Source organism: Hipposideros armiger, unplaced genomic scaffold (genome assembly GCF_001890085.2).
Source record: "Hipposideros armiger isolate ML-2016 unplaced genomic scaffold, ASM189008v1 scaffold_16, whole genome shotgun sequence".
Classification (NCBI taxonomy): Eukaryota; Metazoa; Chordata; class Mammalia; order Chiroptera; family Hipposideridae; genus Hipposideros; species Hipposideros armiger.
The window spans coordinates 1,177,655-1,201,619 of NW_017731366.1; the positions used below are offsets into that span (position 1 = coordinate 1,177,655).

Sequence of the window (23,965 nt, forward strand, 5' to 3'; positions counted from 1 at the left end):
GTTTTCATATGTACATATATGAAAACAGAGTCAGTCCTACCAGAAATTAGATGGGGTCTTATATCACAGCTAATTTTAAAGATATATTTTTAATATTTACAATATAGTGGCACTAATAATACATTAATTCTTTTAAAAATAAGGAACAATGGTGCATACTTTGGCGTGGAACGATACGTGCAATATCCTTTGTGGACTTCAAGATACTCGATTAACAGTGTGGTATTACCCCAATACGGTTTATGTGGACAGAGACATTTTGCTTAAAACATTATATGAAAGGGATGCAAGGTAACATTTTACTGCATAGAATTGTTTATTGTGGTAAATAAAACTCTAAGAGTGTCACGTCTTTGACTCTAATTTCAATCCTGCAAGATATCTTTCACTTTACTCAGTGAACTTATTTGTTCAGCTAAAGTTAGCTAAGTGAGACTTAAGTGATGGAACCAAGTTGCAAGTGTTAGTACAATACTATTATAGTTACTTATTTGTTCCTTATTTGAATATAATTTACAAGCTTAATGTTGTTTAATGGTAAGTTAGGTGTTTGGTTTTTTTTCCAGTGTGGCTTAGTAATTTTAATATAGGCACTGTTTTTGTTTGTTTGTTTGTTTGTTTTTAAGATTTTTCAGTGTTTACAACCTTGTGACAACCTTTGCTCTGTCCCAGATTATCATTGACCCTAAGACTTCCAGGAATGTATGTGTTCTACAAATGAATTCAACCTAAAATTGGATTTTTAAATTAATCTTAGAGATAGAAAAAAAATGAAATTACCGATGAGTTTTTTTTAAATTTTATATTCTTCAGAAAATGAAATGCATTTATATTTCTAAATTCTCTTAAGAAATAGTAAGATCTCCCACTCTTGACAAAATAGGAATGCAAAACATTCTCAACTCTAAACCTTAGCTTAACTTGCAAATCTATTTCGAGTTCATTTTTAATATTCGAATTTACAACCTTAGCCAAACCAGAGGCATCATTTAAAAAGTCTTTAAACTAACGAAAAGAAGTTAGTAACCTCTTTTTATAATGAGAAAAATCTTGAAATCAGCTTAATTTTTAATGCTTTACTTCAATACTTCCAAAAGCTGAAGCTAAGTGGTTTAATCATTTGTGTGATTTACCTTAAGACTGAGGAATAAAAGGTCATTTCAAATACTTCTAGGAATAGCTCTTACGTGTGTAATAATTTTACCATGTTAAAGCTGTATATTTTGTTCCAAATGCATATAGAAAGTTAGACTCAAATGTTTATTTGAATATATCTATTCTTCCTGTAGTTAAATTTTTTGAAAGTGTATTTTGGAGATTGGAGACTTCATATGTATGTCGGGGTCAACTCCCCAAATTTAACATATATGAAAAATTTTGCTCAGAATATAAATTACACTTTGATGTTTTCCCCCAACAGTGAATTTAGTAAAAATCCCCATATTGTGAGTTTTGTTGGAAATCAGGTAACTATAAGAAGAGCTGATGGCTCACTTGTTCACATCAGCATATCACCGTATCCTGCTATTCTCCACGAATATGTAAGCGGTTCAAAATGGGAAGATGCTGTAAGACTTTGTCGCTTTGTTAAGGTACTTCACATTTAAGACCCATAGTTGTGTATACATTGTTTATATTAATATATAATATAATTATAATTATATAATTATGTTAGTATTAGGTTACCCAATATCTTTGTGTAAGATGAGAAATGGTAACAGTTAAGGGCTGGAAAATATGAGAAATGGTAACAGTTAAGGGCTGGAAAATATTCAATTGGGATCATGTCTCTTTTCATAAGTGAAGACATGAACGATATAGGGGGCTAGATGCTTTATGGTTTATTCTCTGAAGAAACTATAATTTAAATGTGTAGGTTCTTAATATTGATACATATAAAAGTCTTCTTTTCAAAAGTCAGGTTCCCATCTTCTACCCTCACAGAGATTCTAATTTCTTAAATCTGAAGAGAGGCCTGAGCATAGTTTTTAAGTTCCTCAGATGATTCCTACAGCTAAGGTTAAGAATCTCTGCTTTAGATCAACATTTCCCAAAGTGGTTGAATCCCGTATTTTCCAAATACATTTGTCCACAGAACTCTTTTATTGAACATTGGTTAACATTGCTTAGAATATATTTTTGTGGAATGACTTGTTGATGCTTTTCCTTACAGTGGGTTGTTGATGACAGTCTGCTACTGTATAAATAGCCTTATCTAAGAACCTCATTATTCCTCAAGTTCCCTGTAAGCTATATTCTTTGACATTTAATCAAAAAGACTGGAGGATTTAAACCTTGTTATCTTAAAAGTATATTGTAAACGTTGTAAGCATTTCTTAGGGGGCCAGATGGACCAATGCCCTTTTGGGGAGTCCACTTCATAGTTGTTGTAGAGGCCTGACCACCGCATTGTATTTCTGAAACTGATGTTGAATAATACTGTATGTCAACTATAATTATATATACATATAACCTCGGGACACGGAGTAGAGTGCGGGAACGGATTCAATGGAATTGTAATAGATAAGCATGATATTGGGGGTGGGAGGGCAGGACATGGGGGGGAGGGGGGTTGTTACTTTGTGAGGGTGAAAAGGGTAACTATTGCATTGTTCTGTACACCTGAAACTAACAATAAAAAAAAAAAAAGAAAGTATATTGTACGTTCAGAAACAAATCTTTAATAATTAGAAAATAAAATTTTCAAAAAATGATTTAAAAGTTCTCTATGTGTTATTAATATATTTTAACAAAGTAGCCACAATGAAATTTCCACATCATCAATTTATTTAATTATCAGTTCTTTTGGTGCCATACTCAATAATTTTTATTTTTTATTAAAATATAATTTTATTATATTTTAAATCAGTTTATTTTAGGCAGTTTAGCCATGTAGTTGAGATCATTGTTCTCATATTTTATTTTAGGAGCAAACCATGTGGGCTTGCCTAGCTGCTATGGCAGTTGCTAATCGAGATATGACTACTGCCGAAATAGCCTACGCAGCGATTGGTGAAGTAAATAATGTTTACTTATTTGATTATGTGTGTGTGTGTGTGTGTTTCTTAATGATTTATTATATTTCTGTTATTACCTGCTTCAAATATTTTTTCTTTTATTAGATTGATAAGGTTCAATACATCAAATCTATAAAAGATCTTCCATCTAAAGAATCAAAAATGGCCCACATATTAATGTTCAGTGGGAACATACAGGAGGCTGAAATAGTACTTCTTCAGGCTGGTCTTGTTTATCAAGCAATCCAGATCAATATTAATCTCTACAACTGGGAAAGGTAATAAAATGATTTTTATCAATTTCAAAACCTGATTGATCCTATTCTTTTACCTACCACTTCAGATTACATTTTCCACTGTGCTTAATAGTTTCTGAACACCACAAAAAAATGTATTCATTTATATTTGTGAGTAGTTTTCCATTAATGATTTATGCCTACTCTGAACTTGTGATGGATCAGAAGTTGGGGTGTGAAGAAGAAAAGAAAGTCTAGGATGTCTCTCAAATTTCTGATTTTAGTAACTGGATAGATGAAAACACTAATATTGGCAGGCTTGGAAGGGAATATAGTGAGTTCAGCTTTAGGCAAGTTGAATTTTAAATATTTGTGAAGAAATAAGTGATAACAGTTGATTAAATGAACCAGGAGCTCATGAGAAAGATTTGAACTGGAGCTATAGATTTTGGAGTCATCAGGAAATGGTTGGTAGTTGAAGCCAAAAGAATTTATGCAATTGCCTAAGCACTATGTGGATGGTTGAAAAGAGAAATCCACTGCAAGACTGGGGAGCAGTCTGGCAGAGAAGAGCCAAGAGAGATTTGTGATACTAAGGAAGAAAGATGTAAGGAGTGTTTGGTAGTAGCCTTCCCCCACCATGAGGCTTTGGGACAGATTGCTTTCTAAAACAGAGTAGCATGCTGCTGTTCTCTGTGATAACTAAGCTCCACCACTTACTCTCTCAGGTACATGTCTCTTAGTGAATGAGGTTGTAGTGTTTATAAACACCTGAAGTTACTATGTTAACAAAACTGGCATGCCTATGTTTCCAGGTTAGAAATGTCTTTCCTCATCTTTGTCTCTGGCCTCAAAAATAACCCGTAAATCTTTCAATTACAGGCCCCTTACTCTATAATTCCCTTCGATTAGAATGTTTATAGATATCCCATCTCTACCTTTCCCTTGACTAGAAGTAACAAAAATGGCAGATGGTTAATTTTGTCATTGGCATACTATAATCTCTTTAATTTATACACTAATGATCTATATACTCTTCATACAATTCAGCCTCTGTTTATGTCTCTTATGTACACAAATTTGTTGTCATTGTTTAACTGTCCAAAGGATCATGAAAGATGTTTTTGGTTCTACAAACAATGAGTAAGCCTCAATTTATTCCTTGTTCTCAATTTATTCTTAATTCATAAATTTTAAAGTAACTAGTTTGGAAAGAGACAGCATGAGTAATATTTTTTAAACCTATGTTAAATAACTATTAAAATTGTGTATTCAACCTATGAGTTCCATGAGAAATAGGAAAGAATGTTTACAGCATTCTTTCAGCTAATATTTTTGAGAAAATATTTATGTTGGTAAATGTTAGACACTAATATTTGTGTAGCTCGCTGAACACTGTACAATATTAAAAAAAAATTTAATGACCTCTAGCTTAAAAAGCTTTCAATCTAGTTAGGAATTTCATTTTATTGTCATTAGTAATAGTAAATTGAATGAAACTAGACTACTATCTTATACCATACATAAAAATTAACTCAAAATGGATTAAAGATTTGAATGTAAGACCTGAAACAGTAAAATACAAAGAAGAAAACGTAGGCACTAAGCTTATGGACATTGATCTCAGGGATGTTTTTGTAAACTTGATCCCAAAGGCAAGGGAAACAGAAGCAAAAATAAATGAATGGGACTACATCAAACGAAAAGCTTCTGTACAGCAAAAGAAACCATCATCAAAACAAAAAGGCAACCAACCGAAAGGGAGAAGATATTTGCAAATGATACTTCCAATAAGGGGCTAGTATTCAAAATAATATATCCAAGTAGAACTCAACAACAAAAAAACAAACAATCTGATTTAAAAATGGGCAAAAGAACTGAATAGACACTTTTCCAAGGAAGACATACAGATGGCCAACAGACAGGGAAATAAAATCAAATCCACAATGAGTTACCATATCATTTAATTAAATTAAGTAATTTAATTAAAAAAATAAAATTACAAGACAGTAAAAACAAATTGTGGAACCTCTATTTATTGAGTGCTTATAATATGCCAGGAATTGTGCTAAACACTTTCCATATATCATCTCATTTGGTCATCACAGCATTTTACAAATGAGGAAATTGAGGCTTATTCATAAGTTGGTGGCAGATCTAGGATTTGGACTTAGTCTTCTAATATCAAAAAGGACTTGAATTATCTCAGTATCACCAAGCAACTAGATATGTACTGCTTATATATTTTATTGGATTGTTTATTCCTTTCATTATTTGTCTTTGCAGATACTTACATCATCTTTCCCCTTTCAGATTATATACTTATAGAAGGACAGAAACATTTTATATTATATATACATAGTAGGTACTTAATATTCATGCTCTTAATCTCTATGCAATATTCTTAATCATTTTTCATTTTGTTCCTCTACAAACATTAGGTGTAGATATATACAGTGTGTCTGTGTCATAGCAGGAAGATGAGGATTTTTGCCTCTTATGGCGTCTATTGATAGCCTATAATGTATATATAAATGTATATAATATATGTGATGCCCTCTGAACATTTCTGTATCTCCTTGACCTAAGTGAAACTTACCTCTTCCCAGAGGACACTGCTTTATCTTTTCTCTCAAATCGAGTCAATTTTTTCCAACTCCACGTTTCTTAGGATCTGGATGTGAATGGAGTTGGTGTCCTTTTTGCCTCCTTCATCTTTATGTCCTGATCTTATAAAATCTGTGATCCTTTGAGTGTTATATCATGTGCCATGCTTATTTTTTTGTAACTTCAAATCTTCCCTGTTAATTTCTATATCCTGCTCCCCATGCCACCCTTCTCCCCTACCTCCAGTTTTCAGCAAATGACCCTATGTTAAGATATTAGATCTCAGGGACAGGGAAAACAAGAGGGGCAAAGAGGATTTAGTGGGGAAAGAATGAACGCTGGGTGTTTCTCCATTTCTCCTGTCTACCTGGCATCTCCTTTTCCTAAGCTTCTTGCTTTTTATCTTGACTATAAACCAGTGGGTTGGTCAAATGTTGCTGGACCTTTGTGTCTTCCTGATAAAGAGCCACGAGCGTTGTTCCAGGATTCTGACTACTGTCTACACACTTAAGACTCCCAGGTAGGCATTGCTCGTTCAGCCCACTGACCTGCCTTTATTTGCTTCCAGAACCCCACTCTCCAGCTACCGCCTCAACATTTTCATTGGAGTTCAAATTTGTGTTTATTTTCTCATGAACTTGGTCCTCTTCCAGAGTAATTTATCTTTTCAGTCTATGCAAAGTTGGAAATCCAGGAGTTACATTTGACATTTTCCTTATGTTCCTTTCCCCTCAGCCCAATTGCCAACTATTTCTCCTTCCAAATATCTCTGACACTAACCCTCTTCACTCGCAGCACCCTTGTCTAATGTGTAAGCTGATCCAAGTGTTTCTCGGTATAACATCATCACTGACCTCTCTGCACCTACTCTGTCCCTCTCCTACCCATTCTTCACATTATAGTCGTAATGATCTTGTCACAGTTGTAAGTCTGATTATGTCACTCTTGATCCCTGACTCACTTAAATGAAACCCATAGTTTCCCATCTCTTTTAGCACAATTATCAAAGACTGTGCAAGAAATGACTTAGCAGAAGTTAATATCGCTACTAAGAAACTTTTTATGTATTATATTCATTTCCAAATTCTACGGACATTTCTGAAACCACTTGGAATATTTGCTGCTATTGCATATTCATTCAGTGGATATTTATTGAGTGTTTGCCATATCAGGCAAATTTAGATATTACACCGATATCTGCCTATTTTTTAAAGTTTTTGGTGAAGTGTCATTTTAAGTGTATTTGTTTGAAAAGGCTCTTGAATTAGGGAAAGGGCTAAGGTAGTGGTTGGGAATGGGGGCTTTGGAATCAGACCTGGGTTTGATTTCTGGGTTTGCCCTGCGGGGCTCTGTGATCTTGGACAGGTGACTGAGACTCTGTAAACCTCGGTTTCCTTATGTTTAAAATGGTGATAACAACAACCTCATGTTTATTGTCAGGATGAAATAACATAGTGTGTGAAAATTTCTTAACATACTGCCTGACACATAGTAAGCCTTCAATAAATGATAGCCATTATTCATTCTTCAAATATTTATTGAGTGTCTCTCCTATGCCAGGTTTTAGGCTCTGGGGATACAGCAATGAACAAAACCGATCAAGTTTTGTAATGACAATTTTGATTCTAAATGGTATGGCTAAGATAAAAAGGTAGGAGTAAGAGGGATATGTATTTGGATTCAATATAAGAATCGATTTATAACAGTTAAATCCAATTGGATGATAAATTCAGAGGGTGCCAAAAAAAGTATACACATTTTAAGAAAGGAAAAAACTGCATTAAAATTATGCTGATGGTAACCACTTTGAGCACCTCTTATAATTACAGAAATCAAACGTGACTGTATTCACCTTCTGTTATCAGTATATATTGAATATTACAATTTTAATACAGTTTTTCCTTTCTTAAAATGTGTATACATTTTTTAGAACCCTCTGTATATTTGATTGCTTTTAAGATCCCTGAATTTCTATCTTTGCTTAAAGCCTTTAGAAGGAAACAGACTTCATTTTAATATGTTATTCCATTTGAAAAGTACATTCTTGCTGTCATTCCTACTTGAATTTGAAAATTGCCTGCAACCTAATAAAATGCAGCCCTTGAAGAGCTGTAGGTAATCAAGTTATCTACTTGACATTGACTTTGGACATTTGATGGTGGTCTGTTCTGAAAAACTGAAGGTCAGAGAGGTAGACACTAAAAACTCTGGGTATACACATTGAACCTTTATGTAAGTATTAATAAAAATAATTTCTCTATGTCTACCAGTTATATAAAGTGATTTTGCTTCATTTAAGTTATGCAAAAAAGAATCATATTTTGGAGTAATCTTTTTATATCACTTCCTTCTATTTAAAATCAGAGAAGATACATGGACTTATTCCAACCCCATAATCTAATGTCACATTTGTTTGGTTGCCAAATAACCATTTGCAAGAGACATACTGTTCCCATAACCCTTACATAATTTGGAGTGAATTCCCTCCTAAATGTGGTAAGGAAACATTTTTTACCCAGTGTGTACTTTTAGAGACCATTTAAAATAGCACATATCATTTGGATTTTTACCTTTAGCCTTGCTCTTCAATCAGATAATTAATACATATTTTATAATAATAATGACCATAATGATAGATAATACTAAGTTTCTAAATGCAGGATTAGACATCATATTCTACCCTTTCTACATAATTAAATATATTGATGTTCCATAACAAAGTATCTGAAATTTTTGAAAAGCTCCCACCCAGAATGGATGCTTATGTACTCCCCACTTAGAGCACTTCTAGTTGTGCATAATCAAGAACCCCTTCCCTCATCGTGTACAATCATAAAGAAAGGATGGGAAGTGGAACGTCTAAGGTGCCGAAAGGGTGGTTCACCAGAGTCTCCACTCACACATACACCACTGGAATCAGATCCTTAGGGTGTATAGGGGGATGATGTGGGAGAGGGTTAGCAGGATTAAGGCATCTTATATTTCTCATCTTTTGATCCTTTATGCTTTTTTTTTCTTTTGCTTTTTCTTATCTTCCAATTTTTTTTTTTTAAGATTTTTATTGGAGAATTGGGGGATGGGAGCAGCGCTGGGGAATTGGGGAAGGGGAACAGAAAAGTTGCTGTCGTTTTGTTCTTCAGTCTAGTTGTGGAGGACGTTACTTCACTGGCCCAAGTTGGCACCATCATCGCGCTCTTCCCGGGCGAAGCAGATCAGTCGCCGGCCTCTGGACGGCCGCTGGCCGCTGACACTGGCTGCTGGCTAAACACAGTAGCCCATGGCAACCCACTGCAGCAGGGGCTGCAGCCTACACCGTCGCCGGCAACTCACGGCAGCCCAGCTCCAGGTTGAGCTGTTGTTCAGCATCTTAGCTGTAGAGGGCAGTGTCACTGGCCCTCATATGTGGGATCTGAACCGGGGCCCTCTGGCGTCCCAAGCCAGTTCTTAACCAACGCGCCACTCCGCCGGCCCCTTATCTTCCATTTTTGTACTTCTACATTCTTTTCTGTATATCCTCTCTTTGAAAGATTAAAGTCACAGAGGAATGAAGAAACCTTGTAAGGAGTTTGCAATAGGTAGCAAATACCCTTGGATTTAGCAATATGATTTATGCCAATATATTTTTTTATATGAAATTGTGCTGAATTTTGGCATAATCATTTGTGTTAGACATGACTTACATTCATAACTTTTTCATGTTAAGTTTTTAATCTCTCAATTGTGTATCAATTTTCAATACACAGAGCATATCTAAAATAATTTTTAAAGGGAGTACTTAGTTTAAGTCAAACCGAAGCATATTAAGAATGAAACAGATTTTTCTACTAAAGAGACACACATTGCAAAAAAAATCTAGTCGGCAGTCAGTCTTGCCCCAAACAACAGATTTATAATAGTTGACTCTGATACATCATGACTGGCCTATTCAGAAGTCATATGTCATATTAGAAAGCAAGAAAACATGAGGATTAATGTATTTTGATGATTATGATGGCTGTTTCCCATACTTTAAAACAGGATGACTGGGAACAGTGTAGGAAAGCTATACTCTGCTGGATTATTTCTAACTCAACTGATATGAGTTATGTACAGGATCACAGGCTGAGATGCTGTCTAAAACTTGCAGATAAAAATCGACTTGGAACTGAGGATTAATTTTTTTATTTCCCACCTAATTATCAATATATAGATTTTATTTCTTTGATGTTGTACCACTGATTTCAGCAATTCATTCAGTTCTCGTCTGCTATTTCAATATTACCTTAAAAATAACTTAGTTATATAGATAGATGTTAGTTTGGTTATAAAATTTAAATGACTATTAACTTTTTCTAAGAACCAAATGGCAAAGGCATTTTTGTCAGACTTTTATCCTTAAATTTTATTTTATAATATTTTTAATTTGCTATATTAATAACTTAAAGATATCAGTATTTAGTTGAATATTGAACAGAATAAATTCATTATATACGAGTAGACTTACAAAAATGGCCAAGATAGTTGAACCACTTCCATTGGGGGGAAGTTCATTTACTTGTATTTTTTTTTTATGATTTCAGTGAATTTTTCAAGTTAACGTTTACCATACGTACATCCACTCTGTAGTACTCACCAAAAAGAAATGAAAGCCAAAGCTCCCTTCAATAAATGTATAGGTTAGTGAAGGATACAGATTTATAAGTAATGGTTATAATATACTGTAAGCAGTGCCATAATAACAGTATGTATAAAATGCAGCATAGATAAGATAATGGTCATTTATTTCTACAAGGGGAACTCGTCAGGGAGAATACATCATGTCTGATCTGAACCTTGAATTATAAACAAGAATTTTCAAGGTGGATGAGGTAGGGAATGATGTTTCATACTGAGGGACGAGTGGAGGGAACAATGCAGACCATTTGTCCCCCCACTCACCCCCAAACTCTGCTGCCTATAGAGGCCAATATAAGAAATGCTGATAATCTGTTTTATTCTCATTATAGGGCACTTGAATTGGCTGTAAAATACAAAACTCATGTTGATACAGTCCTTGCTTACCGTCAAAAGTTTTTGGAGACATTTGGTAAACAGGAAACTAATAAGCGATACTTGCAATATGCAGAAGGTGTAAGTATTATATTGTATTTTATAATAATGTATATGTTTTTTTTGTTTTTGATTTTTCAGGGTTTTTTTATTAGTATCAGGTGTACAAAGCAGCGTAATAGTTAGACATTTAAACCCCTCATAAAGTGATAACCCATCCCCCAAGCTACTACCCCTCTGACATCTTATATAGCTATTATAATACAATCGACTATCTTCCTTATGTTGTACTCCACATCCTGTGACTATATATACCTATATATTTAGTTATAGTTGACATTCAGTATTATTCTACTTCAGCTCTTTAGGTGTATAGTGCAGTGGTCAGACATCTACATAGTCTATGACGTGATCCCCCTGATAAGTCCAGTGCCCATCTGGCACCTTACATGATCTTTATAACAGTGTTGATTATATTCCCCATACTGTATTAACTATCAATTTATAGTTCTAAATGCCTTCACCTTTTTCACCCTGACCCCAACCCCATTCCCATCTATCACCCTGATGGATCTAGTACCTACCTGGTACCATACCTAGTTATTACAATATTATTGACTATATTCCCTATGCTATTCCCTCCATCCCCATGACTACTGTATAACGCCCAATTTGTACTTCTTAATCCCTTCCCCTTTCACCCCTCCTTAACCCCGCCTCCCATCTTAAAGAAGTCCCTCTAAGAGTCCTTGTAATACTGGTTTGGTGGTGATAAACTCCTTCAGCTTTTTGGTGTCTGGGAAGCTCCTTATCTGTCCTTCAATTCTAAACGACAGCTTTGCTGGGTAGAGCAATCTTGGTTGTATGTCGTTGCTTTTCATCACTTGGAATATTTCCTGCCACTCCCTTCTTGCCTGCAAAGTTTCTGTTGAGAAATCAGCTGACAGTCTTACGGGGGCTCCCTTGTAGGTAACTAACTGCTTTTCTCTTGCTGCTTTTAAGATTCTCTCTTTGTCTTTAATCTTTGGCATTTTAATTATGATGTGTCTTGGTGTGAGCGTTTTTGGGTTTATCTTGTTTGGCACTCTGTGTGCTTCCTGGGCTTGTATGTCCATTTCCTTCACCAGGTTAGGGAAATTTTCTGTCATTATTTCTTCAAATAGGTTTTCAATTCCTTGCTCTGTCTCTTCTCCTTCTGGTACCCCTATAATGCGAATGTTGGTATGCTTGATATTGTCCCGGAGGCCTGTTAAACTCACCTCAATTATTTGGATTTTTTTTTTGCTATTCTGGTTGGGTGTTTTTTGCTACCTTATCTTCTACATTGCTGGTTGGATCCTCTGCTTCATCTAATCTGTTGATTCCCTGTAATATATTCTTCGTTTCCATTATTTGTATCCTTTATTTCTGAATGGTTTTTTTTTATGGGTTCCATCTCCATTTTTATGAGATCATTGAGCATTCTTTTTTTTTTTTTTAAGATTTTTATTGGGGAATTGGGGGGATGGGAACAGTGCTGGGGAATTGGGGGAAGGGGAACAGACAACTTGCTGTCGTTTTTGTTCTTCAATCTAGTTGTAGAGGACGTTGCTTCACTGGCCCAAGTTGGCACCATCATTGCGCTCTTCCTGGGTGAGGCAGATCAGTCGCCGGCTTCTGGACGGCTGCTCACTGTGGCTGCTGGCCGCTCACGCTAGCTGCTGGCTACACACGGTAGCCCATGGCAACCCACTGTCACAGGGGCTGCAGCCTATGCCGTCGCTGGCGACTCATGGCAGCCCAGCTCCAGGTTGAGCTGTTGTTCAGCATCTTAGCTGTGGAGAGCAGTATAATCGGCCCTCATATGTGGGATCCAAACTGGGGCCCTCTGGCATCCCAAGCCAGTTCTTAACCATCGCGCCACTCGGCTGGCCCCATTGAGCATTCTTATAACCGGTGTTTGGAACTCTGCATCTGATAGATTGCTTATCTCTATTTCACTTAGTTCTTTTTCTGGAGCTTTGTTCTTTTATTTGGGACATTTTTCTTTGTCTCCCCATTTTGGCTACCTTCCTGTGTTTCTTTCTATGTAGTAAGTAGGGCTGCTGTGTCTTTTGGTCTTAGTAGAGTGGCCTTATGTAGTAGGTGTGCTGTGGGGTTCAGTGGTGAAGTTTTTCTAATCACCTGAACTATGCACTCCAGGTGTGTCCCTTGTGTGGATTTTGTATGCCCCCCTCTTGTAGTTGAGCCTTGATTGATAATTGCACATCAGTGTGAGGGACTGACCCTTGGGCTCACTGGTTGTGAGGACTGGCCTTGACTACAGTGGAAGAGTTGTTGTGCAGGGGGCCTGATCCTACAGAGCAGGATCTACCTCAGTAGGACCCTGGTGCCTGCCCAACCCGCCCCTTGGGTGTGTCATACTTGGAGACAGCTGGGTGGTGTTCCAGCTCATTTCGAAGCTGGCCACTGGCAGTGCCAGCCCCAGGACCACCTTGGAGGGGATCCGCTGTAGGGCTACTTTAGTTAAAGCATGTGCCCAACCTGGGGCCACCTAGTGGGAGCCAGAAAGAAATCCGCAGATGTCTGCCACCCGTGCTGTGCTTGGAAGCGCCTTGAGAGGCCAAGCTGCAAACCAAGGCCAGCTGCCGCTGATGCAGGCTTAGGGCTGCTGGGCCAGAGGTACAGGACATGCTCAAGCCAGATGCTGGATTCCATGCAGCATCTGGATTCCATGAAACTTTGAGAGATCCTGGGAAGTGCAGCTTGAGCCAAGGCAGGTGGTCTGCATGAAAAAGCCACTGAAAGCAGTCGAGGTATGCCTGAAAGTTGGGTGGGGCCAGGTCTCTAATTGCCAGGGCATGCGGAACTAACAGTGGAGATTCAGAGATAGTGGTCACCTGTGTTCGCACCCGGGAAGGGGGAGGGCTCAACAAAGAAACAATGGCCTCTGCCAGCTCCCCCATCCAGGAGAAAGCCGCCTCTCCAGTGCCATCCCAAGCCAGACAACTCAGTTCCCCACCATATGTCCCTGATGCCTTTCCAGCTGCTGCCCCAGTGCTGGAGCTCAGAGCTAGTGATTCTACCGGTGGGTAAGTCCACGCGCAGTCCCTTTAAGAGGAGCACCTGTGAGTGCAGCCACACTGTCTCACTCAGTCACAATCTCCACTGGTTTTCATAACCAAAAATTATGGAGACTTCTCTCCTCGGCACTGGAACCCTGGGCTGGGGTGGGGCTGGTATCTCTCGCTCCTTTAGGTGTTGGAGGGACCCCCACAGCCAAAATAGCCTTCCCAATCTTTAATGGTCACACATGTGGGACCAGCCTCTGCCTTGTCTCTGATCTTCCTACCAGTCTGGAGGTGGCTTCTTCTGCGCATCCTTTGTTGAAATGCTTCTCAGTTCAGCTTGATTTTAGGCGATTCTCAATAATGGTTGTTTTGTAGATTAGTTGCAATTCTGATGTAGTTGTGAGAGAAGGTAAACACAGCGTTTACCTACTATGCCATCTTTGTTGTCCCCATGTATATGTTTTATAATTATGTATGATATTCATCTTAATGAGATAAAATTTGAATAATCCCTATCTTAATCTAAAAGAATTACTTTTTGCCTTATGATATTGAAGTCTTATTTTGACTATATATTACTAAAGCTTTTTGAATCTTACAGCCATGTTTTCATTAACTCAAGTCTGTTTTCATAATATCCAACTTGTGTTATGGTTGGGTGCTAATTAATATTTTAGATAAACAATATAAATGGTTAAGGTAAAAGGCTTCAAACTCCTGAATTTTGTCTTCCACCAGCTGCCCCTTCTGCTCCAGGAGAAATATATAAGCACAAAGGGCACTAGTCAGAAAATGGATGCTTTGTCACTTTATAGAATTCTAGGGAGCTAGGTTGCACATCCAGGGATGCCTAGCCTAAGCAGACTTCACCACCTAGGACCAAAGAAGGCTAAACCTCTGCCTCTCAAATTCCTACCACAATCTCAGATTTTATCATTCCAATTAGTAGAGAGCCATTCCAGAACATATTAGCCCATGAGGAGAGCCAGAACAAGAGAGCTTGCCCCAGTGCCTCGAGCAGAACTGATTGTGGCCACTTGACCACATCTGTCTAAGCTCAACTGCAGAAATAGAGTTTACCTCTAGCCATATAGACAAGAGACTTGTAATCCCAAGACAGGGCCAACCTTGCTCCGAACTCTGTGAACACATTGATTTTCTTAACCTTTTATTTATGTTTACAAAATGTTTATGAGTGCTCACTCTGGGGCAGGCACTCTGCTGGGTGTTGAATCAGATATGGCTTCTGCCTTCGCGGAGCTTATAGACTATGTGGGAGTGTGCCTCCTTGGGGATGGAGTAAAATGGAGTGTTCTGATCCATTCTAGGGTGCAGAGTACATTAGAGGAGCCTTGGGAAAAAGGAAGGAGGTAGAGAGAAGGCCCCTACAATTCCTACCAAAGCCAACACTGTACACTTGCCATATTTAGAATACTGAGTGTCATGATCTATGATTTTGGACTTCAGAACAATTGTCAGGGTAGTAAAGCCTTTGGGGACATTCTTAGAGATCTGAAATGCAACTTCAATATCCGGATTCAGGACAGACACAAGTTGTGGGTTTCTTGGTGGAAAGGGATGTATTTTATACAAGCTCCCCAAACTTCTTTTGTTTCATTGGGAACTTGTCTAGTACTGAAATGAAACCTCTGGGAGTTTGGGCTGTGAGGCCTTACTCTTCCACTAGGACAAACTGAGGCTCCCTGGGACTCATGAGGGCTACACTCACAGAATGTGACAGCAACCGCCACCACTACAGTGCTAAACAGACCACACGGTCACCAGATCATCTGATAGTTTTGTCACAGTTTTGAAAATATGACAGTGTGTTAAAACTGAGCACCCACCTTCAGTTTATTGTATGATTTTTAAGCAGGTTAATTCTACGCTGTTTTCTCTTCAACATCATCATTACTGATATTTTTTTCAGCATATTCACATTTGGTGCTTTTGAGGACATAAACAATATAGTTCTTACCTTCAAGAAAATTATATTTTAGATAGCAAAAACTTAAAATTGTAACCTTCTTTTTCATATGTGTATTCAACTGTTGCCAAAGTGTAATGCTTCAATCATAAGACCAGCACAAATGTTCAAAAGTGAGATAATCAGAACAACATGGCTTTTTAGGTATTTTGTTTTCTTTTCTCTCTGAAACTATATGGGTTATTTTGATTCCCTATGTCATTATGTTCTAATTTCCTACTTTTCTTCCTCATAAATGTAATTTAGAAGTTAACTAGAAATCATAAAGCAGTACTTTAAGATGAAAATTACCTTTGACTTAGAAGTTCCCCCACTATTTATTTATCTTAGCCAAAATTGTGATTATATGAACTCCTTATTTCAGAACTGAGGAGTTGAATAGAAAAAGATCATTATTTTAAATTTGAGAAATATATTCTAGATATTTTGAATTCTATTGGGTTCACAATGCATAAAGTGAATATAAGAAGTGAAAAGTTTGATAGATATTCATATTTATGATCCCAGAAATATTATTTGAGCATTTCTAGTTTAAAATATGGAAATCTTGGTTTCAAGATGTACTGTCTTCTAAGAACTCCATTAGAGTCTTTGTACCTGGTTTACAACGGTGTTCAGTAGTATTTGTCAAATAATTTGTAAATCTGGCAAGTAAAACCCACCTGAGGAATATATTCAATCTACTGAATACTTACTCTATACAAGAAGAAAAGTGGAAGAACCTGGAAATGTTTAAAATATTATGCTAGAAGAAAGAAAAAAAATGGTAGAAAACCAACCAACCAACAGACACCTTATGATGAGCAGCATTTCAGAAAGTATAGAAGATCCAGAAGAGTCAATACTCTATTTCAGACAAACCACTTTAGGTCTTGCAGCTTCTAAGGACTGATAATCTTACAAAGTCCTGAGATACAAAACCCAGGAGAGAAAATAGTGAGAGATTGTGTAGTGATATCTCATTTGCTGGGTAATTAGTTGCCATTTACTTATTCAATATTTATTGAGTGCCTCCTGCAGAAAGTGTACTCTCCTTGGTGCTTGGGATATAATAGTAAACATGGCAGACACTGACGCTGGCCTCATGAAGCTTATGTTCAGTTGGAGCTGATAGTTAATTATACGGTTGTTCATTTCAATTGTGGAAATTGCCTTGAAGGCGGTGTACATGGTGCTATAAGACTTTATGAATGGGGAAGCTGACCTAGGGTGGAGGGATCAGCAAAGACTTTTCTAAGCAAAGTAAATGATATTTGAACTGAGCTCTAAAGGATGAATAGTAAAAGCTGAGTAGGGGCAAGGGTGGTGCGTGGGGATTAACATGTTCCAGGCAGAGAGAAGGCTTTGAAGTGGCAAAGAGTAAAGAGCAAAGGGGAGATTGACTTGAGGGTTTCATAGGGCAAATTAAGGATATATTGGACTTTTTCCTAAGATTAATGTGAAGCTATTGAAAGGAAGTACCATGATCACGTTTCCCTTTTAAAATCCCAATTCCTAAATATAAATGGAAAATTAGAGTTTTCTGCAAAATTATCTTGAGGAGGATTTGGGCCGTCAGTTAAAGGTTATGATAATAAGAACAAATACCCGGGGTCTTGAAAGAATCGGAAAGGAGTACAGTGTAACTGCTCTGGATCCTGGGTTCTGGGTGGTTGGAATACTGGTTGGGATCAGACATGGAAGGGTCTTAATACTGTTCTAATAGACTTACTAGTGAAGGCAGTGAGAAGACTTGGAGGTCTGTAACCAGGAGAACTGAAAGATAGCTTCTGATGTGCAAGGATTGGAGGTAAGGGTGGTGACCGGAGACCAGATGGGAGGTTACTATAATCCCACTAGGAGATGAAAAGGGTAAGATTAGTGAAACAAAAAATTCAGCAGTAAAATCAAGACAGCACGTGGTTGGGGGTGGGAGGAGAGGAGGTGAGGTAAGACAAGGCATTTGAGAGTGACTTTGGCGTTTTTAGTGTGGGTGACTGGTAGATGGGGATGTCATTAACCTAGACAAGGAACATGAGGATACGCAAGTTCTGGACCTTTTGAATTTAAATACATGAAAATATGCTCTTTTTCTTTTTTTTTTTCTTTTTTTAGTACTTGGGATATTCAGGTGGAGATATCCAGTGGGCAACTGGAAATATAAATGTGAACATTGAAGGATATTGACAACAGAGGAATCAGGGCTAGATAAATTTAGGGTGATGGCCATCTAGGCATAGTTGAAGCTATGTGAGTTGATGAGATCTCCTAGGGAAAGTATGAAAAGCTGTGGTTGGAACCCTGGTGAATACTAATAGGAAGAGGTTGTCTAGGGTAAGGATATAGGAGAAAAAAAAAAAAGACTAAGGGCATTAGAAAGGAGAGCAGAAACCAGAAGGCGGGGTATTCTATCTAAAATGAGAGATTTTTCAAAGAGCAGTGGTCAGCAGTGTTGAGGGAATGCTCCTACATTCGGGCCTGTTCTTCCCTCTGTCAGCATGCTCCTTCCCAAACGTGCACAGGAACTCACTCGTCTCCTTCAGGTCTTCATGCCAGCTTCTTGGGGAGGCCTTCTCTGATCACTCTGTTTGAAATACACCCCCCCCCAACTCTACCCGTGGCACTCATGATCTCCCTTCCCCATTTCCAAAACTCTTACCATTTTCTGACATACTATATGAGTATGTGTATGTGTGCCTTTTCGACTATTGTTGGTCTTTCTTTGTTTATCTCTCTATGAAGACAGTGATTTTTATCTTTTTGTTCACTGCTGAGTCCTTGCACCTAGAACAACCCTTGGCATACAGTCAGCACTAAATATTTGTTGAGGGAGTAATTGAGTCACGCAGAGAAGGTATGTCGGATGAGGAATGAGAACACTCGATGGTAGCGCTACACTCTGAAGTGCAATGAGAGCACAGTCGTGTTCCGGTGGCCTGGAGAAAGAATGAGTCAGTGAGAAGCAGCAGGGCAGGGAGACAGAAGAGAGAGGGAGGGTGAGGAGCGGCCAGTGAAGAGAAGGAAATTGAACGTCTAAGTAATGACTGAAGGCAGATGTCCTAGAGGAATCAAAGAAGATGGAATCAGGGACGTATGTGCAGAGGTTGGCCTGAGACAGAAGGGAAAGAGATAAGGATGGATACAGGTACAGGTAAGTTTGTGAGCGCAAGTAAGGAAATTAAGTGAATTCGTGCCTAACGGCCACTGTATTATCCATAAAGTAGGAAGCTGATTTCCAGCTGAGAAGGAGAGATGTGGTAGAGGATGGGGAACCATTCTGTATGATTTTGAAATTATTATACTTCTGTGTGAATAAGAAGAATTGACTAGTAACTAGAATAGGAAGCACCAAATAATATTGGCACTCCCTATAACAGAAAAGGATGTGTTTTAGTATAGAAGTCACTTGACAGCTGTTGTGAGTACATCCTTACATAAAACTCACTATTAAAAATATCCTATTTTAAGGACTAAATTATCGGAACACTGTTCTAAAACTGGATAAATGCCAAAGTGAAAGTGAAACATTCATTTTCAGTAGGATAGCTATCATTTGTACTATTACAAATAGCTAATATAGATGTCATCAATTTACTTGATGGACTTCCAGTGCAATGGGGCAACAAATGTTCAGTGTACCATCAATATATTGTTTTATTGTGATTGATTTGAGAATCATATGTATGTCAATTTAAGGCTAGAAGAAGGCCAAAGTATTCATCATGTTTTGTCTTTCTCTTTGCAAATGTTTGTTAGACATAAAAACAAGTGTTTGGCCATTTAAAAAATATCAAGTTCTGGCCTGATTGAAAAAAATGAGGCTTTTAGGTAATGTGATGTTTGCTCTGTCTTTCAATGAGCTGTCACTTGCATCTCAGCACAGACATTCATCTTCTATTAGTAAGAAAGATTCCTTTAATTCATCTATTTGATATATTACAGAAAAAGTATATGGAATTATTATCTTTCTAAAAAAGTGACCAAAAGTATCCACAAATTAATTCACAGATTTGAATAAAGGATATTGGAATGAAAAAAGAACCAAACAATTAATTCCATCAACTTCTGGCACAAAACAAAAAGGGCATAAATTCCTGTTAAGGTTAAATTAATCTCCCGGTTACTTAAGATAAATCTGTTCAAGCAGCAAGTAATACTTCAGTCTGTTTTAATACTATGTATTCTACTCAGCTCCCCTACATGGAGGTGAAAACCTATTCACTTTTGGCTCAGTCTGAGGAGTTTGGGTTTATTTCATAGTAAATCAGAGTTAGTTTAACCTAGGACCCAGTTTTTCCCATGTTTTGCCTGAAAGAGAACATTAATGATCTCCAAACTTTTTAAAACAGAGAATGCTTTCTCCTAAAGAAATTGTTCATAGAACTCAGGGCAGACAGCATCCATTCCAGACACCAAGTGTCAAGAGCTCAGAGGAGGAGCAGGATCAAAGGGACGGAAACAGATAAAAATGTTATCACTTTTCAGTGATTCTTTTTATGTGTGTCCCAGCCTTGCTTTCCCACTACTTCCTCTAATGTTTTCATCATTGTCTTCACCACCACCATGTCCTTATATTAATATAAGAGTTGTTGCAAAGGAGACATTTTTGCAGAGTATTCTCAGAGGAGGCAAATGCTGTGGAATCTTAACTCACAGTGAGGCTTCTCATGGAAACCTCAGCATACAAGCAGCGAAGAGCTGACCCATTTGCAACATGGCATGGCATCCAGAGTCCTGTCCGTTTTTCTCCTTGTTTGGAGGAGGGCAGCCCACCTTCGCCTGTGTCCCTGGGGCACCTCAGGTTCCGGGGCCCTGTTTAGATGTACCTTTTATAAATAGCTATGATGAGATTTTGGTCTTTTGAATCACAGTGAGAGTCTTTGCTTTTAATTGTGGTAATTGTTCTGTTTGGTCTTATTTCTAAAGCTATTTTATTTTGTGTTTTAAGCATTATTTTTTCTTAACTTTTCCTTTATGCCCGCCTTTTCTCTAATGTTTTGGAAGTTATACATTTTCTTTTTGTTTACTCTTGGTTTCTTTGGATTAAACAAAAATGTCTTTACTTCATAAGCATATTTCTTCTTTTCTCCTACTGCAGCTCCAAATAGATTGGGAGAAAATCAAAGCCAAAATTGAGATGGAAATTACTAAAGAACGAGAGCGATCAAGCAGCCAGTCCAGCAAGAATATAGATCTAAAGCACTAAATGCCATGCTCACCTTTAAGGAGTTTTGCCTTTTGAAACTAATTCTGATTAACCAAGGGGGAGCATGTGTTCCTTACTATAGAAAAAGGCAGAATCTTTAAGTATAAGCACTTAGTGTGTATTCAATATAAAAATATACTCAGAAAGACTACGCACAAAATAATTGATGTAATTTCATCTTTTATATTTTTAGCCCTATAACTCATAAAACATTCCTATATATTTATGATACGTCAATGTAGTGTTGCTTACATTCCAGGTTTTGTCTATTATTTTATCCCTGAATCTTCAGCATGAGCAAATATTAATGCTGATAATAAAACATTGGACTCTTTAAAATGTGTGTTATCATTCATTTCTATTTGACCTCTAAACCGTAAAGTACTCTCAAAGTTTATATGTCAAAAGTACAATGAGAATGGATTTATGAAAATGTACAATACATATATACCAATGTTCATAGCAGCATTATTCACAATAGCAAAAAGATGGATAAAAAGAGATGAATGGGTAACAGATGAATGGATGAACAAGATGTGATATATATACATACAGTGGAATATTATTCAGCCTTAAAAAAGGAATGAAATTCAGATACATGCTAAAACATGGTTGAACCTTGAAAATATTATGCTAAGTCAAATAAGCCAGACACAAAAGCTCGAGTATTGTATGATCCCACTTACATGAGGTACCTACCCTGTTTCCCAAAAATAAGACCTAGCTGAAAAATAAGCCCTCGCGTGATTTTAGGTGCCAAAATATGGCACCTTGGCATACTGAATATTTTAAGCTGAAGGAGTTTGTGGAAAAGGCACCCTTCTCCCTGAAATAGGTAAAAAAAAAACCTCTCATGTGAGGGGTGCGTGCCCTCCATATCTTGAAGGAATCATGCTAGGGCTTCTTCTCCAGCTAGGTCTTATTTTCAGGGAAACATGGTATAATAGGCAAGTTTATTGAGACAGAAATGAAAATAGTGGTGGCCAGGGATCAGGGAGGGGAAAATGGGGAAGTTATTATTTAATGAGTACACAATTCCTGTTTGGGGTGAACAAGTTCTGGAAATGGATAGTGGTGATAATTGTACAACATTTTGAAGGTATTAATGCCACTGAATTGTACACCAAAAAATCGCTAAAATTGTAAATTTTGTTATATTTTACCATAATTTTAGAAATATATCTAGAATGAGTAAGAAATATTTTTGCTGTTCCTCTCCTGACTTGAGAATGTTCAGGCACTAGGCCCTAGGGTCTGAATTTGTGAAAAATCTCCTTACGTGATAAAGCTCTTTGACTAGCCTTAATTCAGTATGTCCCCAAATTGTTATTACCACAAAAGCTTTTTAACATTAATACAAGTACTTCTTAGAAAGTCTTCCATGAACCCATTTTTAGAAACAGTATATTATGGAGTGGGAATATGCTACTGCATGGGAAAGTGATTACCTCTCTCGCCCCCATTTTAATTAATATATCTAGGTTTTTTTTATGAAAATGTTCATGTCTTTTCAACATACTCCTTTTCTGGAATGTTGGAATATTTTGTTCTTCATCCAGATGCTAGCTAGAAGGGTGTATTCAATTTATGAAGTATGATTGAGCAGTTTACTTATAAGTTGTGCTTGTAAGTTTACATGTTTCCTACATTATGTTATATTTCAATAAAAAGTTTTAAAAGAAAAATGGTTAAAAGGGTAAGTTTTTAAAATTTATTTTTATTTATAGTCAACATATACAATATTATATTAGTGCCAGGTGTACAACATAGTGATTCAACATTTATATACCTTACAAAGTGATCATCATGTAAGTCTAGTAAACATCTGTCACCGTACATAGTTATTACGATGTTGACTCTCTTCTCTATACTATACATTACACCTTAAAAGAGTAAATTTTATATTATGTTAATTTTATTACAATTTTAAGAGTTGAAATAATATAATGAAATACGTGTGTATTCTAACACCAGTTCTCTGATACCAACTAGGTGTCCTGCAATTCAATTCAATTCCGACACTAACTATGTGGAGTCAGTGTCAGGTCCCACAAGGTAAAGGACGAGATCCCCATCTAGACTGCCCTTATTTCGGTTCCCACTCACAAGTAGAGACCCCAGGATAACCACACGTGTGTGTCTGTGTAACGTGGTTGCAAATTTGAGGATTCCCACCCCATCCCAGCACAGCAATGTGTTCACCAGCAGGAAGCTCCCCAGGCCTTGCCGTCCTTGTTTTTATCAGGGTTTCATCATGTAGGCACAACTGATTAAATCATTGGCCATGTGATAACTCCATTTCCAGACTCTCCTCCCCCCACCCTGAGGTCTGACAGCTGAAAACTTGAGTCTTTTAACCAGGTGGTTTTTCTGGTGACTAGCTCTCACCCTGAAGCTATCTAGCCCCCCCACCAACACACACACACACACACACACACACACACACACAGAGTCACTTATTGGCATAACAAAGATACTCAAACACTCAGGAAATTCCAAGGGTTTGGAAAGCTCTGTAGCAGCCCTGCCTTCCCCCCAAACAGATTATATATATATGTTTTAGATTTCTTTTATTGGGGAATTGGGGAAGGGGAACAACCAAGTTCCTGTCTTTCAATCTTAGTTGTGGAGGGCGCAGCTAGCCCAGCTCCAAGTCCAGTAGTGCCGCTCAGCTCAAGGTGCTGTGTTCAATTAGTTGCGGGTGGGCGTAGCCACCATCCCATGCAGGAGTCGAACCAGAAACCTCATTGTTAAGAGCGCTCGCTCTATTCACTGAGCCTTCTGGGCAACAGCTCAGCTCACGGTGCTGAGTTCAGTCTTAGTTGCGGGTGGGTGTAGCCCACCATCCCATGTGG

General features: G+C 37.6%; 1 protein-coding gene across 4 annotated transcripts in view; it reads left to right on the plus strand.

Annotated features, from left to right (window-relative positions):
* IFT80 (intraflagellar transport 80) overlaps positions 1–21,698 on the plus strand; it is an 86,327-nt gene extending 64,629 nt beyond the window's left edge. For all 4 annotated transcript variants that reach the window (XM_019626985.1, XM_019627002.1, XM_019627007.1 and 1 more), the window contains 6 exons: positions 144–291; positions 1,421–1,592; positions 2,928–3,017; positions 3,123–3,295; positions 10,846–10,969; positions 21,003–21,698. In XM_019626985.1, the coding sequence (XP_019482530.1) occupies positions 144–291; positions 1,421–1,592; positions 2,928–3,017; positions 3,123–3,295; positions 10,846–10,969; positions 21,003–21,110 (815 nt within the window). In that variant the 3' untranslated portion in view covers positions 21,111–21,698. The remainder of the gene's footprint in view (positions 1–143; positions 292–1,420; positions 1,593–2,927; positions 3,018–3,122; positions 3,296–10,845; positions 10,970–21,002) is intronic.
* Positions 21,699–23,965: the final 2,267 nt, after the last annotated feature.